Source organism: Cryptomeria japonica, chromosome 7, assembly GCF_030272615.1.
Source record: "Cryptomeria japonica chromosome 7, Sugi_1.0, whole genome shotgun sequence".
In the NCBI taxonomy this organism is placed as follows: Eukaryota; Viridiplantae; Streptophyta; class Pinopsida; order Cupressales; family Cupressaceae; genus Cryptomeria; species Cryptomeria japonica.
This window is the reverse complement of record NC_081411.1, coordinates 527641642-527657758: the sequence shown is the minus strand read 5'-3', so window position 1 is coordinate 527657758 and position 16117 is coordinate 527641642. Positions and strand designations below refer to the sequence as shown.

The window sequence follows — 16117 nt, the reverse complement described above, 5'->3', positions numbered from 1 at the left end:
AAATGCATTCAACAAATTCCTCCATTCAATCTAATCAACATGAAAGCAAATGAGTTGAGAAGTGGAGACCATGCAACTTGTTGAAATAACACATTAATTCACCATAACTTCAATGAAATCATATGCTCTTTACAACAAGATTTTGGCAATGATCTTTGCCTTCTCCTAATCTAACTTATACTCTAATTGCTATCTGCTATTGAACTATTCTCTATTTTATTCTTCTATTATATTATTATTAACCTGTACAAATGAAGAGCTTGAGCTTTATATAGATAGCTCATTTTACAATGAATGGCTTGGATTGATTTGAGATCAATGGCTGAGATTTTACAATGAAACCCTAATTAGGGTTTGTTACAACAAATCTTATTATGCCGAGAGGCATCTTCAATGACATCAAAATGTCCGTAAACAAAAATTCAATTTTGAAACAATTTGACATGCAAATGACGGGTAAATGCATGAAATATGTCATCTTTTGGTTTTTGTAGAGGTGTTATTTTATTACTCCAAATAAAATAGAATCCTCACCACTTGTCTCCAACTATATGAAACCATTACATTCAAATTCCCTTCTATTATAAGATATCTCTTCGCATAATTTACCTATATTTTTAAAATATTGATATACTAGTTCCGGCCAATGAAATAATTACAATGCTTTGACACATGTCCTCTTTAGAATATTCGACCAATAAATAGTGGGGCTAGGTACATCGGAGTTTGTGCCCCCATGGGTGAGTCAGGTGCACTGAATCTAGACATGCTAATGTAGGTCTCCTTTGATTGGTGGAGTAGTGACTGGGATGATGACTAGGATGCCATCTCATCTTGCACTTGTAGACTTGGTAGATCATCATGAATGAGTATTGAATAACATTTCTTGATACTCAACATTATCCAGCTTCAGCAATGATGATGATGATCCTCTAACTTTGATTAACTCTTTTGAAACTATCCTCTTGAATGTCTCAATGGAGGTGCAAGGTATAGATGTTGACTCCCTCTTAGTTTTGAATTTTGATATTGCCTTGTCATAACTGCTCCTTCACTCTTTTGGAAACTCTTTCTTTGTGATTCTCTTCGTGTTGTTGGTGTTGTAGATCATGTCCTTGTATAAGTGCATCCTTCTTGTGTAGTCACCTTTTTTTATGTCCTTGTATTTGCCGATGAAGTTTTCCTCTTTGAAGTTGCATGGTGGTGGGGTCTTGCAATCTTCCTCCTTTCTTTTTCTTTGCAATCTATATCGCCATCCTATCATATCTGCAAAACAAAACAAGTATGACATCAACTCACATGATATATAATTTTACACTTTTTGACTGTGATCTCTGAATTTCCATGCATTGCAGATTTGATGAGTGCATTCAGAGAGAAGGTTGCTCCTTGGTTTGAGCAAATTCGTTGTCTTCTTGATGAATTCACTTCTTCTGCAAAGACGTAAAACGTTCTAAATTCAATAATAAAACGAAATACTCTTTATTCTTAAATAAACTCATAATTCTTTTAATAAGTGTATTTACTTCCACTATTCCATCCTTAGCTCTAAATGATCACTCCAATGATATCATATTAAACACGGGATTTCTATAAAGAGATAAAGATTCTTTATTCAATAAGAATATGCAAGTAGTTTCTCAATCATATCTACATACAATACTTAGGCCTTTCCAATGCCTTAAGTTCACAAAAAAAACAAGAAAAATATAAAGTAAAGGATGAGACGTGTCCATTGATCTGCAATCTTTAGAATGAAGACGAGAACAAGATTTGGGTGTTTTTTCCACCCAACCTTGAAGCTTACACTTCCCCGGAATTCTTGGTCAATCAAGGATACCCGACCCTGCATGAATTGCTTAGCAAAAAGAATTCGATAGACAAGATGGAATCTGGTGCGTGCCTAGAGTGATGCATGCATTTTCAATTTTCTAATTCCATTAAGAAACAAGCAAGATCAATCAAGGATATGGTAGAGAGCGTAAATAAATCCATCTATATCAATGGTCAAAAAGTTACTTGGCCGAGTATAATGCCATGCATAGCAATAAAATATGGTTTGGAAAAGCAAACTATTCTCTCTATAAGTCCACATTCAACACCTGTCCTGGAAGGTAACTTTCCCCACTCACACAAACATTTCTATCTTTTCTATTGTTCGTATGATATCATAAATGAATATAAAAGAAGACAATTTTTCGTTCATTAGATAAAGATGAAACAATCTTTCATTTACAACCAGTTATATCTAATAAGAAAACAATCTTTCGCTTCTATCTTTTCAAGTAAATCAAGGATGAGTTAATAAGGTGGTGTAGCACATGTATGTATATTAGCATATAGACAAAAACTAAAATTCAGAAACAGAAAATATGAGTACACATTCTTTTATCTGTTTCTCATAAAACCCAAATAGCGTAATCATACATTAACTTGTATTCTCTTTTCTATGGTTTCAAATTTCCAAGTTTAGAATGCATAAGTTCTCTTTCCACATGTTTTTGATTATCTACTTCCTTTCTCGAATAACATATTTAGTTCGATACAAGCATGTGTTTTCCATGATTTATGAATTCAACTAACTTAATTTAGTAATTTTCCATAAATGCATTAAATAAAATGAGAACTCAAAATGCACATACCTATATGGCTTTTTCAAACGAAATTTCAAATAATCATCATGACTTCTATTGCATAGATCTAATTCAAAAGTTTAACTCTTTTCTTCTCTAATGATCTAAAAACAAACAAATCTCAAGATAATTTTGTTCTTATACTCTTAATTATATAATAAACTATTGCTCGTTAAAGAGCCTACCTCTAAAATTTAAGCCAAGTCTGATATGATCAATGCTAATCTTCTTTCAATTTTGATTGCAATAATCCTAGATTTCCAATGCTTTTCTTCCTCTATGCTGTTCAATCCTTCGTGTTCTTTCCTCTCTATTCTCTAATCTCCCTTCTCTATTCGCTATTCTCTATTCTTTGTTCTATCATCACTATTCTCTACATATTTCTCACTTTCTTTTCATTACCGTCCTCCTAGATTTCCAATGATCTATATTTATGCTAGTTGTGTGCTATATTTTCTGCTATGTTTCGGGCTTACATCCATTGCTATTATAGTTTTCCATGCCACCCACGCAGCATTCTAACAATTCACTTGGCCTGTGACTGTTCCACGTAGAGCTTGTTCCAATGGTATACACCACATAGTGTCCATGCTTAATGGCACAGTCCGTAAACTTTTCAAACACAATCGTGGTTGTTATTCCTTGCAAAGTTCGTGTTCAACCTAAACACTATATGTCTGTTTGGTTACATAGTTGATATACTCATCGACTCCTATTTGCAAGGTATTTTGTTATGTGGGATAGTCCTTGTTTAAACACAATGTGTTTGTTGTAATGCACAGCTGATACTATTCATCGACTTCACTATGCGATATGCTTTGTTACTAATAACGTGCTATTTAATAAGTCCACCACCATAGTATATATATATATATAGTGTTCTCATTTTTGTTTTCGAAAATGATGGACCATTACATAAATTTTTTGTTAAAAAATGAAAATTTTACTCTATGGCACACTTCTCGAGGCAGAATTTCGCCTCACCCTTGGACTAGACTAATCCTCAGTCCATCTGCAAATCAAGTTTCAAATTTCATCGCATTCTGGTTTCATTTGCTATGTTTTTCTTTCAATTTCGGGTTTTTTCTCTCTAATTGCAGGTGGGAAATTTTCCTTAAATTGCAAGTTTTATGTTTTCATTTGTTTGAGTCTTTGTAGGGAAATTTTTAGTTAGTTACAAGTTCACTTTATGTAAAAAGAACTTGTAACTTGCCTTTTATTTCCCCTTAATCTATTTTGGCTTTTTAAGTCATAATAGGATCTTTTTGGATATATTACAAGTTAATTTTAAAATTATAAAGTTAAATGAACTTGTAATTCTTTTATAAAGTTCCTATTTAAGTGATTTTAGTTGTAATAGGGATTTTATTTCCCTATTACATGTTTTATTGTTTTTTCTAAGTCACTTGTAAAGGGAATTATATTTCCCCATTACAAGTTCTTTTTGAAGTTAAGTGATTAAAACTTGTCAAGGGGATTTTATTTTCTCCTTACAAGTTATTGTGACTTGTTGTTCTCTCTCATAAACCTGATTTGTCTTAGGAATGAAAGTGAGGCATTTTAAACTTGTTAAAGGGTTTTTAAAACCCGATTATATGTGATTGAAGGCATTTTTTTTTGAACTTGTTATTCCTTGCTAAGAACTCGACCAAACATTTTTCCTCTCCTAAACCGATTTTGCCACAAATTCTTCCCAATTTTTGTGGAGAGATTCACGGATCAAGGAGGCAATATGGTTTCATGGCGGATTTTGTGAGTTTGTGAACACGTTGCAATTGATTTGGTAGCCGTTTCATACTTCTTTGATTGTGTTTTACCTCTTCAAAGCCGTTTTTCACGTGCCACGTTTTGGGGGTTTTGATGCCACGATTTCACTCCATCTTTGGGCGTTTGGCTTTGGGTCTCTCCTACGTGGTATCTCCATAAAGATTTGACCCCTTCTACTTCCATTTCGAAACACGTTTTTGTTGTTTATTCTTCAAATCCGAGTTTGCAAAAAACGTGGCAAGGGTTTGGTGTCATTTTCTATTGAAGAGGTTGATTCTTCCTTTCAAAGATTGTTTTATCTCTTGAAGAGGCATCTTGGTCAAGCAAGGTAAGAATTTCTTTTGATTTTGCTTTCTTTTTCTTTCTTGCATTGTTTATTTTCTTTTCTTGTTTGATCTTTCTAGTTGTATATGTGTTATTTTTTATAGTTCTTGCCTAAAAATGGTTTTGTGAGAGAGATTTTCCCCTTAGCAAAGCAATTCGTGAATTGCATTGTCTTTCTCTATTTTCCCTCTTCACTTGCATTCGACATTTCAAAACCCGACTGCAAGTAAGATGAAAATAGTTGACCTACCCCTTTGACTGCAAAATTTTAGCCATCTTTTGGTGAAATTCCAAAATTCTAAGTTGGAAAATACTCATTCTTTCAAAATCGGGTTTTTAAAACTGGATTACAAGTTGAAAGTTCTTCCCATTTTCTTGAAAGTGATCTTCCCAAAATCCTTCCATTTTCGTTCATACTCATTGCTTTTATCCATACATACCATTCCTGCCATTTCCCACATGTCAAAATCTCATTTTTCACCCACTTCTTCATTTTCCTTTTTTGCAAGTATACTTGCATTTGGGTTTCAAAAGTTAGATTGCACGTTGTCCTTCCCCACTTGTATACTTGTAAAACATTCCCCAAGATCCGAAATTGGTCAAAAGCCAAGTTTCAAGCATCCCCATTTATTTCCCATCTTCCTCTCACAAAATTGTGAAGTGCAAGGGTTGAAGTTTTTCCCATTTGAAGAAGGAAAGATGATAGTTTCAGTTGATCTTGTTGTTGCTTTGACAATTTTAAGTCTTCATCGCAGCATACCAGGTTGTTCTTCAATGTCAAATTTGCTGTCATCTTCTGTTCCAAAGAAGATGAAATATAAATATGATAAATACGAGAATGAGGTTTCTCCCACACAGGTTTCCTCTCCTATGGATCATATCAAGAATACAAAAATTGGGCATGTTGACATGTCATGATTCATCAAAAGGGTGGAGGATCCGTAGGATAGTAATATGCAGTGTTTGTTGGACAACCACATTCATCATGCATCTTCTTTCCTGGTGGCTGCCCTAGAACCTGAATTTGTTCTTTCTTGCGCTCACCATTTCGACAAGGATACAAGAACCATTAGAAATGATGATGGTGAGGCAATAATCCGCCTTGATGCGGATACTATTGAGAAAGTCTTTAGAATATTGTCAGCACCTGTGTATATGGAGATTTCCAAGGATAGTGCAGCTGAGTACTATGTCAAGAGGGAAAAGGACTGCAAACGCCACATTAACAGATGGATCCATGAGCCACGAGCCACTTTCACAAGGTGGGCTAAGTTATACCGTTGTGACTTCAAGTGGGAAATTGGAGACATCGTTACTCTTCTCAGCGGGATGTTGGGACTAGAACATTCTAATGTTTTTGAGCCCTAGATGTATCAGTTTATCATGTTCATAAGGCAGTCCCATCACATCTCATGGGGAGAAATTATTAGTGATGCTTTGTGTGAACAACTTGCAGCAGTCCCTACCACTATGACATTTTACATGAACTCATACTTAGTGTATTTGGCAACGTCACTTAGACATTTCCCTGGTCTTACCAAGGGTGATCGCTCGCTTATACCAGTTTGGGAGTACTACGATCAGCTGCCCTTGAGACCCAGCAGGTTACATTTCAGAAGGGTTCAGGATGCATTCTTTGGTTATTTCATGTGTCAGTTTGACAAGACTCTAAAGAATAGAAGAATATCAGATGAGGCATGGGAAAGAGTGAATGAGTATGGTTGCTTCTTCCTTCAATTCCCGACTTTCACTTATATGAGAGTTGGATGTTACAGTGGGCAGCCATACATGCTCCCTAGATACTCAACTGATAAGATTATTCTTATGGAGTTGGGAAGACAAATCATGGCGGTACATGCACATCAATCTGTCAAGCATAAGGTTGGAATGGGGAACTAACCCATTGAAGATTGGTCGGTACTCCCTCATCACATCCACTAAAGACAAAGCTATGGAGACCAAGATGTAGGAGATAAAATTCAAAAGGTTTAAGTCAAGGGCAGATTTTGACTACCGAGGTATGAAGGAGAGAATCAAAAAATCCTTCATACATGTGCATCGCATAGAAGATATCTGGGTGGATCTCTGTACAGAAAAGGAGGTTCTTAAGATGGATTATTGCAGGCTCACCCTTGAGCAGGTTATTGATTTGAACCTGGTGGACATTCCGCAAGGGATGATTGATGATGGGAATGTGCTTGATCTAGAGTACGTCTCACAGAGGGTTGATGAAACCCCACTTCCTTTAATCTAGTGGTCATACAAAGAATGCACTTCCATTCTTGAGAGATTTCAGCCCATCTTAGCTAACACCAACACTTGGCTCAAAGGTAATGGTGTTAGGCTCATCAAGATCAAGGTTGGGAAAGAAGATGATTCTACGGGGCCTCTTGGACGTAAGTCTGAGATTCAGATTGACAACAAGGAAGGTGCATCATCTTCAGGCACGAGGATCAAATTGCTGGTTAGTCGGGCAATGGTGGTTTCTCCCGAGGAGGCGACAGTTCGTGGGAAAGAAAAGTCCCAGATTCACATTCATGTGATTGATCCTGATGATCCAGAGGAAGGACAACAATCAGATGATGCTCCTAAGTCACTGGTTTCAGAGTCACCTCATGAGATTCCCTCCTCAGTTTCCATGGAGTTGCCTCTATCTCCTCCTGACACAATAGCAGATGACTCCCCTCAGAATGTCATTCCCCTTTCAGCAGTTGAGCCACCTCTTGATCATCAACAAGAGAGTTTGTTGGAAATCTTCGAGGATACTCCTGCATGTATTCATTTGTCAGAGATTGATACCTCTACTTCTAGCTTTGAGGAGTTTATGAAACAATCTTCATGCCCTTTGGTTACCGAACAAGCCATGGTTGCCATCTAGACAGATACTTCCCCCAGGATGACCACGACTGTTCAAACAGAAACTGCTTCTCCTTTGCTTTCAGCTGCTACTGAAGGAGAACTAATGGTTTACCTCCATGGCTTAGTTCTTTCACTCCCAAGAGGAAGAAGCAAGAAATTTCTCTTGATGTCTTTGATTATCAGCAGCTTAAAAAATCTAGGCCCAAGGTTGCTAAAAGAGCCAAGACAATCTCAAGGGTAACAGTTGACAACAACAAGATGAAAGTGGCATAAATTGTTGAGCTCCTTGTAGATAAGCCACACGAGGAAATGCAAGCTGCTAATTACAGGGTCACAAGAATTGGATTGGGTAAGCAAACACATGAAGTGGTCAAGCATGATGCCCAACAATCCGTAGCTTCACTAGTACAGCGGTATGATGAGCTTCTAGCGAAGAAAGACGAGCTAGAAGAGGAGAATAGGCAACTTGTTGCAGCTATTCATAAAATCACAAAACCTGCTAGTGAAGGGAGTAATCCTTTAAGTTCTTCCAATTCACACGAATCAATTCAGGGAGTTGAGTGAGCTGCTCAAAAGGTACAAGCATTGGAATCTTGGGTACATCAACTTCATGATTTATGTGCACAAATTTTGAGGGAGGTTTTCCAAATGATGGTCAAATTGAAGACCATTGAAGAACAATTGAACCAAGTTTCTGATACTTTCAAACAGAACTTGGAAAAGGTAGAAGATAGCTTGACTACTTGGCTCAAAATTCCTCAACAAAGGTTGAGTGTTCTTCTAGAACATCAGGTTATTCCTTTGAGAGTTGTGTATCTAGAATATTAGGAGCTCTTGGAGAACAAAACCCTTGTTCTCAAGTCACTTGTTGAAGACATTGATGATACCATGAGACTTCGATTGGAAGTAGTTCAGGATATGGTTTCTCGTTGTGAGAAAGCTTCTTGCAACATCATGGATCATGATGGGGAATTATTGGCAAAAGAAAGGGTTCTCTCAAGTCTACAATTGAAGATTCATCATAAGTGGAAGAGTGAACCATTTTCAGTTACATCTATTCAAGCCTTGGTTGCCTATCAAGTCTTCTTGCAGGAAATTCAGTCTTCCTTTGAGAAGAATAATGCCACAATCCTTCATTGTAGCGATGTTATTGGGAAAACCATGATCGTGGCAAAGAATACCCATGAACTGAATCCTGATGAGCTGCAAATTATCATCCAAAAGTTCGAAGAATTCATGTCTTCACATGCTGCAACTTAAGTGTTTTTCAAAACTTAGTTGCATTTTTCAGAATTGTAATCTCTTAGATGTAGTTTTTCTTTTGACATGTTTACTTGTAAAAACATTTTGTAAATTTCAAGTCAAGTCATTACTTGCACTTTTGTAAAATTACAAGTAGATGAGTAACAAGTCAATTTAGAATAGGACTTGTAAGTTTGAATAAGTCATAGTTAGTTATTTAATAAGTCTTGGTGGTTGAGAGAATTTCTTAAGTTAGTTAGGATTCTCCCACCTTTTTCTCAAGACTCCTCTCCTATAAATACTTGAGGGGGTCTATTGTAATTTCTATCTTTTTGAAAGCAAGCAAAAACTCTGCCAAATTTGCAGCAAAGAAGTCTTTGAGCTTTTATGTGTAAATTGAAGAATTGAAAGGAATAGAAGAAAATTACTCTAGTGTTGAGACTTTGTGCTACATTCTTGAGTTTGTGTTCAATATTGTCTTTCTTGCAAGTGTTTCTTAAAGGGCTTAATCAAATTTGATCTGCAGACTTTGTGCTGCAAGTATTGGAGATTAATTTTAGTTAGAATAGAAGCTCTATTGAGAAAAGTTGTAAGACTTTGTGCTTATACTCGTTCTTGAGAGAGATTAGAAGTAGATTTTATAATAGGAATAGCTGTGAAACTTTGAGTTCACACTAGTTCTTGTTGTCTTGTGTAGAAAGAAACAAGTTATTTCAGACTTTGTGTTGTCATAATTTATTCTTGATATCATTAGTATAGAAAAGGGTAAATAGGACTTCACATATTCAAGACTTTGAGCTTGATATTGTTGTCCCGTCCTGAAGGAAGTGACAGAAGTCTTTGAGCTTTCAGGAAACTTCATTTCCTTTCTCTCATTTCATTTCAAAAAGTTGTTATTGTTGTTTTACGTTAAATTGCTATCACTTTTTTGTGAAGAGAAAAAGATATTGGCTTTCTTGAAAAAAGAAGAAAGATTGTTGTTCCATCCTATTTTATTTTTAGTATTAGATAGATAGGGGGAGCCTTCCCTTAATTAGGAGAGTTTTACTCACACACTGTGGTTGAAGCCACAATGTTGTATATTTCCCCAAGTGTACAAAATTTTCAACCAATATATATACATATAAATATATATCACATAATATCAAACGATTATGTATATGTATATATATACATAATATCAAATGATTATGTAAAAGTACTCACAAAATTCACGAAGTAAGGTAATTTCATTTTCATAATAATTAGATATATACATATATACATGTATATGATCGAATTGATATTTAAATTTACACACACACACACACACACATATACATATATATGTACTATTATCAAAACACCAAAGTGAACACATAAGTACAATGTTTCATCCAATTTATACATATCTGCACACAAAGAATGTATAAATCTACGGTCAATATTCATATTTAACCTAATGTTTGAATATAAGCCTTGCTTTGAAATAAAACATATCATTTCACAATCACTTATGAAAATTCGGATTTGATTCAATCACAAAATTAAATCATGCAACAGATACACATATATATATTCTAACATGGTGTGTGAGATTCCATCTATTCTAGCGAAGTCCATGAGCTAAAACAACTCTACCTGAACCATGTTCTCGCCTTCATTCGCATTCACCTGTTCCTGCATTCACTTGCACTCAATTGCTTATTAGTAATGACGATCCCCAATTTCATAATAAAATAATATTGGTCATTCAATTGCATGTAAATCATTTCATTGCATTTGAACTCCTATTTCATTAATCATCTTATTTCACTAAAAATTCCATTTCCATTTCATTTCAATTTCATAAATGAAAAATGAGCATTATTTTCCTAATAAAATAATTATAGATAAATATGGTTCGTGACATCTTCCTTATGAATTTCATTGTCACTATTGATTAAAGTCACTGCCTTTGAATCAGATTTGATGTTGATGCTTGTAATGTCCCCTACCTGATCTATTTAAATATACTAAAATTGATAGATTTTCTTCAATAAGTTATTAACAAGTGCTTGTCTATTTTCCTCATTAGCTGATTAATTTCATTATTCATAGTTCTTAATATAGATATCAAACGCTGCTACTACTTCAGTTTTAAGGGAGAAGGGTTTACATATGTTACCAAAGCGCTTAGAGACCAACTACAATAGGTTCCCTCAAAGTTTACAGATCCAAGCCCTTACCTATCTTGGGTCTATACCCTCAAGGCTTATTGGTCGCTGATCGTCACCCTATCTTGGGACTTAACCTATTGCTTGGATTTAGACTGCCCCTCTTTGGAACATCTCAATCCCATCTTCTTAAATACGGAAAGTAATAACATGATTTAGACTATAAGTATATATATTTCTTATGTATTATGAATATGTATATGAAATTAAGTATGACTATCATACATATTGCAGTCCATATTAGTATTACTATTAATTCTGCATAAGAACATTATTGGGTTTCATATATTTAATATTAAGGATACTTATTAAACACATCCCCATGCATACCACCAAGAACAAGGATGTTACTGCCTGTAACTTAATAACAGTTCTGATCTGATCTGATCCATGGTGCTCTTACTAGATGCTTTTGATTCCTTTCCTTTATATCTCTCAATGTGAGGGAGAGGTCACACCTCTTCATCATGTATGCCCTTTGGCAAGAGACACACCCTTTCACCATTCCCTTTGATAGAGTGCAACTCTTCATTATTTATGCCCTTTGAAAGGGACACAACCTCTCATAATCAGATCTGCACTTCTCATTTCCAAATTATTCCCCCTCTCAAATGAGGTTCTCTTCTCCCTTTTATATCTCATTGGTGAGGGAGTCACAACCTTTCCTTTCATTTCTTTTGACTTTTCATTAACTTAATTAATTTTTAATTAATCATATTTAATTATTTTATTTTATATTTTAATTTAATTTTAAATATTTTAATTTTATTATTATCATTTATTATTGAATTTTATTTCAAAGTGGGAACATTACAATGCTGATTGGATTCTTTGCCTTGCTGATGAAATTCATTGTTGAAGGAAGAACTTGTTGTGAATTGTTGATTGAATGAATGCTTTTAGTCCTCCTATATAGGCACTTTTAGGGCAAAAGACATATTCTTTAGGGTGAAGGCCGACTTTACTCATGAATTTTGGCATTTTGCTTTATAACCTTAGCGGATTTTCAATGTAACTTTGCAAGATTTGCTAAGTCGGCCTTTTGAAGCACATTTGCTATTTGACATCAAGGCGGATTTTCATGAGACCTTTGCCTTTCAAACCCTTGGTCGGATTTTTGAGAGGTCTTTGCAACACTTGACCATGGCGTCTTTTAAGGATGGCTTTGCAACTTTGCTCCATGGTGGCATTTGACAACACCATTGCAAGTTTAGTGTAGTGGCGACATTTAAGAAGACCTTTGCATCTTAGCATTGAGGCGGCATTTCAAGGGGGCTTTGCAACTTGTCACCTTAGACGGCTTTTGGCAACACCTTTGCATGTCTTTTACTTAGTAGAATTTCATCACACCATTGCATCCTTTGACCTAGGCGGTATTCATTAGCATCTTTGTAACTTGGATTCTTGAGACACCATTGCATTTTTAGCTCTTTAGAGGACCTTTGCAAATCAATCTTCAAGTTGGCAATTTAAGACACCATTGCAATTTTTTATGAAGGCGGCTTTAAGGGGGGTCATTGCAACTTAGCCTTCATGGCAAAAATTTGGATGACCATTGCAACATTTGACAAGTTGACACCTTGGTGGCATTTGGAGGCATCATTGCAAGTTTATCATTGAGGTGGCTTTTTGACTTAGCATTGCAATCACACCTTAGATCGGCTTTTTACACCACCTTTGCAACTAGACATCAAATCGGCATTTTAGGGGGTCATTGCAAGTTAGCTATCAAGTCGGAATTTTGAAGAGGCATTGCAACTCAACACCTAGGTGGCATATCAGGACCCCATTGCAAGTAGATCAAGATGGCAGAAATTTTGATGACCTTTGCATGGAATACTTGGATCGGCTTTTTGAAGGAGCATTGCAAGATAAGATCAAGTCGGCTTTTAGGGATACCATTGCAAGAATTGCTTCTTGGCGGCAATTAGAGGCACCATTGTAAGTCATCACCTTGGCGGCATTTTGAGACCCCATTGTAACTCATTCTTGAAGTTGGATTTTCAAATCACCATTTCGATTTGATGATTGGGGCGACCTTTCTTGACACCTTTGCAAGGTATGATGGAGGCGGCATTTGAGGATACCATTGCAATTCCTTACCTTAGGTGGCATTTTTGATGACCTTTGCAAGTCAGTCACTTGATTGACCAGCTTTGCAATCTTCTTCTTAGCCAGCTAATTAGAGGATCTTTGCAATCCATTTACATCCAAAGCTTCATCAAGATTCTAAGGTTAAGTTTACCATATTTCACCTTTTAGGCAAATCGTGATTCAAACTTCATCCTTTGTTAAAATCTTTGCTCACCAAATCGGCCATCTAAGATTCCTTTGTACTAGATCTTGATGTAATTGAGACAAATCTTCATTCACATTCCTCATGCTCTTTTCAAACTCTCATTGGCCTAAGCCCAAAGATTTCGATAGTTCAATCTTTGTTACATAACTTTTAACTCATGAGTATCATCCTGAAGAGATAGACCTGATCGACCTTGATGCAATTACATGTAAGAGGCTAATAGCAAAGACACGACAACAAAACTAAGCTAAGGCAACTAACCTAGAAAGCGAAAAAGTGGGGGTCCCTATTTGCAATGGGGCGATGTGTGAATACGTCACAACATATATAATATAGGCTTCTCTTATGTAAACAAGCATTGAGAAATCGATTTCATATCGAGTTGTAAAGTTATTAAAGATAGCAACCCTATTAATCTGCAGAATAGTATAGTCAATTGTAAATACCAAAACTTCAGCATTCCTGCAATCTCTCGCCACTAGTTCTCATGTTCTGACTTACATTATTAAGTCAAAGTGAAATCTTGGGATGATATCTAGTATCAAGTATGCATATCACAAGAGAAAAGGTATCACGACCCTCATCAAAGTGCTTATTTACATTAAAATATATATAAACAAGTAGTTAGTCTGGTACGGCATGATAGTACATTAATAATGATTAATTAATGTAAATTTTTGCATCCAACCATTTAAACTTAACATTTCTCACAAATGATGGCTCTGTGAATAGGCTGCTAGAATGAGTGCGACCACAAAGTAGGGAAAAGTATCGAGCAGGTCCAAAAGGCTGCTGGACAAGGAGATGGTAACAAGTTTAATGACTCACCAAGCTAGAAGGAAGGTCTAAAAAAGTGAGGATGAGATTGAATTGAGTTTGTGAAAGCCAGATTATCCGGCATCAAATATAAGATAGAGTTAATGTGCATTGTTGGTAGTGTAGGTTTGATTCTAATATTCAACTGATTAGGTACATTTTGTATATATTTAATTCTTGTGATATAATGGCCGTTATGTTTGTGACTTAAATTAACAGGGTTCAGTTTGTGTGTAATTTCTTCTATGATAGCCCCTTCCTCTTATGACAGTATTGATGAAATCCTATTTGTGCTCCCAGTTCAAAATTCTTGCCTCCAATTTATTGGAGGTATGTTTTGTAGTTTGATCCAAATCAGAATGTCTGGTGACTTTCCTCTAATAGGATGAATTCACTGACCTAATTTTAGTTCTTATGGAACTTTTAAAACATATGACTGTTGCTCGCTTTTTAGAAAAACTTAGCATGAAAGTTCCTTAAGTAGATAGGATATCTTACAGTTTTCATTTGGTTCTTTCCTTTGACCTTGCAAGGGATGCTTAACGAGCACATGTTAAGCTACCAATTGGATGAACTCTGCTCTCTTGGATCAACTCTGATCCTTTTATCCTTTCAGATTTCCATTTCGTTTCTTATGATCCTCTTCAAATCAATTCTAGGATGATTGATAAAAATAGTAGGTTTCTAATACAAATTATTTGGTCCCACCATGGCTTTTATGTTATTGTTGGCAGATATTAAAGTGTCAATTATTTCATTACATGCCTAGTTAATGTCCTTATTGATGCAGATCTTGGTTCTTTAGGAAGCTATTCTGGATCACCATTTTTACAACCAGATACAGAGGTCTTCCTGGACTCTCCAGACATTGATGAAATAGGTGAAGTTTACATTACTGAAAGTCTAGTGGTAGAGAGTTTGCTTCATACAACCTCATCATAGAGTGGTTTTATTAAGGAAAATTGCAATATACAATTATCATTGTTATAACTTATGAATGTGTGCTAATCTAAGGATATTTTCCTTTGCAGATGAGGATTTTTTTCTTGATTCCATTACAGAACCTTGCTCTCAATCGGATGAAGATAAGGCAGAATAATGTGTTATTCTGATAATAGATATCGTGTATTTGTTTCAATTTAGGAAGGTGTATTTTCATTGCAGCCTCATTACATACTTGATTAAAACAACCAACTCCAGTAGGTTAAAGGATTTTGTAAATAAATTCTGCTGCAGATCTCTTTAGAAGGCAATTAAAAATGTTAAATATTTTGATCCATCAAAATTTAAACTTATAGTTCAACTTAAGATTGCATGCCTGGCTATCTTTTATGTTTTTTTGCTCCCTTGTTTGTTCATATCAATTTTGTAAGTTAGTTGACTTATTTTATAACTATGATTCCATGTGCAAACGAAGAGCCTTATCAATCTGTATGTCTTCCAGTATCTTATTGAAACATTCAAAGTATTCCCAAGTGATACTGGAGGCAACTTTTTGCCAAATACAATATTTCATTTTCAAATTGGAGGTGTTTTTGGCAATGTGTCAAATTATATGATGCTTTATCAAGATTTAACTATGTAGTTTTTGGGCCAATCTTGATCAACCCATATTTCTTTATGATGCACCAAGTTTTTGGGATGATGATGGCAAGGGACAAGGGTATGTATTTCAGAGATAAGTTTTTTGAAGACAATTTTAGGAGACGATAGAGGATGGTAGGACTACCAAAAAGGAGATTTTTTTTTTTAAATATAGAAAAATTTCAAATATTCATATAACATTGTTAAGGTGTTCATTGTGTGCATTATAGAACCTTAATACACAACATTAGTCTTAAATTGAGAGATTCCATGAGTTAAAACAAATTAATAAAATTTAATTGCTTTCGTAATTCATTGTCAATGTGCATATGATATATAGTATAAAAAAAAAAAAAATACAACAAAATTCTCAAATGTTGCAAGTTTTAACTACAAAA

The 16117-nt window shown here is 35.2% G+C and overlaps 1 protein-coding gene across 9 annotated transcripts in view; it reads left to right on the top strand.

The window, feature by feature from the left end:
- The window catches only part of LOC131072399 (uncharacterized), a 177989-nt gene extending 162277 nt beyond the window's left edge, over positions 1–15712 (top strand). For 8 of the 9 annotated variants that reach the window (XM_058008524.2, XM_058008527.2, XM_058008523.2 and 5 more), the window contains 2 exons: positions 14926–15015; positions 15167–15712. In XM_058008524.2, coding sequence (XP_057864507.1) covers positions 14926–15015; positions 15167–15234 — 158 coding nt within the window. In that variant the 3' untranslated portion in view covers positions 15235–15712. The remainder of the gene's footprint in view (positions 1–14925; positions 15016–15166) is intronic. The other variant, XM_058008526.2, reaches the window with a different exon arrangement.
- The last annotated feature ends 405 nt before the right edge of the window (positions 15713–16117 follow it).